Genomic DNA, 3,949 nt, shown 5'->3' with positions numbered 1-3,949 from the left:
CCCAAAAATCTAGCAATGTCACCCCAAGTCAAGCTATCCCCATCACCAAACACCAACTCCTCATTTGCATCACCTGGGATACCTGTCAACCATTCATTGGCAAAATCAATTTGATCCAAACTAATTGGATAAATTGTATCCCGCATTTCCCATCGTTGCCTCAATGCCTTATTATACTTATTGAAAACCAAATCATTAAGGCGCATGTGTTCAAGGAGAGTCCTCCTTTTCGAATGCAACTGGAATATTTAAAATGAATTAGTGCTTGAATATGTTATAATTGTTAATTACTAGTAAATTGACTAACTTACATGCTCAAAGACACTCCAGTTCCGTTCACATCCGGACGCACTAGTCGTAAGACTAAGAAGCTTAATTGCGAATTCTTTCAAATGGGGAGCTGAACCCCCAAAAGAAGTCCACCAATTAACTGTAAAATTTAAAAATTATTCAAAATTTGATTATAAATAAAAATTGTAAGTTAAATTGTCTAAGAAGTAAGAACCTGGAGCTTTAGAACCGCGTTGGTTCTTGGCAACTGGCAAGCCAAACAAACCATCCCCGGTTTCCCACATTATTGTTATCTCCTCGGTAATTTTGTCATGCAGATCTTGATCTCGAACCAACCTCTCCAAACAAGAATAAAAGCCAGCAACAACTTCTGGCGAATTAATTGTAGGAGAAATCTGTGGCTCACCCCTATACCGGAAGTAATCTGGATTCAAGTAATACGCAGCTGCATGCAATGGTTGACGAAGTTGGGAAGTCCACATTTTGTGTATGATCTCAAATACCTTATTATACTTGTTTGTGTGGTTGTCGAAAGCTTTTTCAATTGCTTTCTTTGTGATCTCCATCGTAGGATAAATATAGCCCATTGATGGCTTAACATCCCCATCAACTAATGGAAGGGTGCTAATCAATGGACTCCTTATTTTAAGTGCTTCTAGAACTGTATTCCAAAAGCTTGGCATTTGCGCAATTCTAGAACACTCTTTTCCTGCCTCTTCCTTGAAGTAAGAGCTAGTAAGGAATTCTTTTGAGTTGAACAACTTCCTCAAATTGTTCTTCTGCTCGTGAAGCCTCTTGAATGTCAAGAATGTAGTAGCAAACCGAGTCTTAGCAAACTTGACCAAGTCACGCTTCCTAGTATACTTCCTCAACCAATTCAAAAGCTTTGTCTTTGAATGGATATACACCGACAACTTCAAAGCCCGCTTGTAGGTCATTGCTAAATGGAAAATCTCAAAGATGTCTTTAAACATCAAATTGATGCAATGGGCAGCGCATGGAGTCCAGTACAAAGTCAGGTACAACTCCATTAAATCCTTGCCTAAATTATGTAAACAATTAATAGGTAAAAAAATTTAAAATTTAAAATCTTAATATAAAAAACAAATATTTTAAACATACCAGCTCTCACATTCTCTGAAGCATTGTCAAATATGACTTGCACAACTTTATCCTTCCCCACTTGATTCACAAAAGTACCAAAGAGGTCAAGCATTTTGTTAGCATCCACCGTGTCCTTGCTAACATCTACCGACTCGAGAAAATACGATTTAAGAGAACAATTAACTAGGATATTTATAAATTCACGACCTCTCCTATTTGTCCCCTTGTCCATCATCAAAGAACAACCATATGCATTGCATGTCTCCTCATGTGGCTTGAACAACTCCTTAACATGCTCAACTTCCTTCTTAAGATATGGCACTCTAACTTCATGATAGGAAGGTGACTTCATTCCTGGTCCATGTTGTGCAACACACTCAATAAAGCCTTGTAAACTTTTAGTGTGTTGAACACAATTAAATGGTAGTCCAGCCTCATACATCCACTGTGAAAATTGCACCATAGCCCTCTCCCTCAACTCCTTCTTACATGCCTCCAATGTTACTTGCTCACCGCCTTTTGTCCTTTTCAAACTTTGGTGCTCCTTTTTATTAAAATAAAAATCGATATGACCTTTAACTGATTTGTTATAAGATCCCAAACTAGATCCCATCACCGGATTTCCCGCCGAAAGAAGGAACAGAACCTTTGTGACACCCCGAAAATCTGATTCCATAAATAAGATTAATTATGTAATTAATCCTAGCTCTCTTTGTGAATGGTTCCTTATAATTCCTTAATTAAATAGTCGGGGGACCAAATGCTGACTAATTCACTAGTCAACTAAGTGTACATGATGCCTTATGCATCGTACTAAGCCTTTAATCCTTCCCTAGCATTTATTTGACTCAAGAGGGACCCACTTCTATATTACTTTTCAGATTTTGTCCTAAGAACCATACCCCAACCAAGAGAAAACAAAACCATTCTAATCTTACCACTTCTCCCTACAATTTCTCTACCTTCTCTCTAGAAAAGCTAGCATTCTCTCCAAGCCAAGTAAAATCCACCTTCTGTGACACCCCGTAAATCGAAATTCCATTTAAGGATTAATTGAGTAATTAATCCTAGCTTAATTGATTGACTAGTCAATCCAAGTCAATGGGTTGTACCTTATGCTTCATGAATTGTTCCCTTGTCTCCTTACACTTTCCCACTTTAGTCAGGGTAAAGTAGACTTTTCACCTTATGTTTGTATCCCAAGCTAACCTAGAGTCATCTTTCATTTCTTTCCCTAACACCCTAAAAACAAAAGCTCCTCCTTCTCTCTAGAATTTAGCTAGCTTCTTCTTCAAGCCAAGTTTGGGCATTCCAAGATTCTTCAAGTTGGTCTTCAAGATTCAAACTTTCTTATCCTTGAGCATATAGGAGGGTAAGATCTTTGGTCCTTTAGTGTTTTTAATACCTTTTAAGGTGTCTTTTCTAAAAGATGGAATCTTGGTTGTATTTTGGTGTGTTTATGAAGTTTGAGTTGAAGGAGAACCTTGATAGAAGCTTGTAAGGGTGTGATAAGTGAAGTTGTAGGCTACAAGAGGTAACCCATGCTTTACAAAAAGTATTTTCTTACCTATATGATGATTTCTTGACTTCTACATGTGATTTTTGTTATGAAATATGAGATTTGATGCATTGTCTTGTGAGAATGCATATCTAGAGCTTGTTATTAGGTTTCTTGTATGCCATTGCTTGGCTATTCCTTTGATTCAAGTCATATTGTTGTATTTTGTGAGATTTTGGGTGTTTTGGACTTGAATTTGGACTTGGTGTTGAAAATCCCTGAAGGGATTATTTTTGGTACAGGTAGTACCCGCGGGCGGAACGGCGGGCAGTGGCCTACCCGGCGCCCCACCCGCGGGGTACGTGTGGCTTGTGGGAATGGTTCCCGCGGGCGGAACCACGGGTGGAGGTCCACCCATGGCCCCACCCGCGGGGTACACAATTGTTGGTTGTTGGGGATTTGTTCCCCGTGATTCTTTTGACTCGTTAATTGATGTTTTGATTTCCCGATGCTTTCACATTCTCATCTAATAAACCATATAACAGGTATTCTCATGCTTTCACATTCTCATCTCATAACTTGATAAACAATACTTCTAATACAATAAAATAATCATAAATCAACATTCTGATTTTGTACTTTCATGCGATACTCTACTCAAATGCAATCTTGTGCAATGATATAATCATATGCAGTCTTGTGCAATACTATACTCATACTCATATGCAATCTCGTGCAATACTATAATCATATTCATATGCAATCTCGTGCAATACTGTAATCATACTCATATGCAATCTCGTGCAATACTGTAATCATACTCATATGCAACCTCGTGCAATACTATAATCATACTCATATGCAATCTCGTGCAATACTATAATCATACCCATATGCAATCTCATGCAATACTATAATCATACCCATATGCAATCTCATGCAATACTATAATCATACTCATATGCAATCTCGTGCAATACTATAATCATACTCATATGCAATCTCGTGCAATACTATAATCATACTCATATGCAATCTCGTGCAATACTATAATCA

The 3,949-nt window shown here is 37.9% G+C and overlaps 1 protein-coding gene across 1 annotated transcript; it reads right to left on the bottom strand.

Moving 5' to 3' along the window:
• Positions 1 to 461: 461 nt before the first annotated feature.
• LOC109179937 lies at positions 462 to 1,229 on the bottom strand. Its single transcript, XM_019329415.1, has one exon. The coding sequence runs from the start codon at positions 1,227 to 1,229 to the stop codon at positions 462 to 464; it is 768 nt and encodes a 255-aa protein (XP_019184960.1).
• Positions 1,230 to 3,949: the final 2,720 nt, after the last annotated feature.

The sequence above is a fragment of the Ipomoea nil genome, unplaced genomic scaffold, assembly GCF_001879475.1.
Source record: "Ipomoea nil cultivar Tokyo-kokei standard unplaced genomic scaffold, Asagao_1.1 scaffold0981, whole genome shotgun sequence".
NCBI classification, from domain to species: Eukaryota; Viridiplantae; Streptophyta; class Magnoliopsida; order Solanales; family Convolvulaceae; genus Ipomoea; species Ipomoea nil.
The sequence above is the reverse complement of the archived record's forward strand: the minus strand, read 5'-3'. Positions and strand labels throughout refer to the sequence as shown.

What these genes read in the sequence shown, in the direction of transcription:
- LOC109179937 (XM_019329415.1), bottom strand. Translation starts at nt 1,229, where the DNA reads ATGACCTACAAGCGGGCTTTGAAGTTGTCGGTGTATATCCATTCAAAG.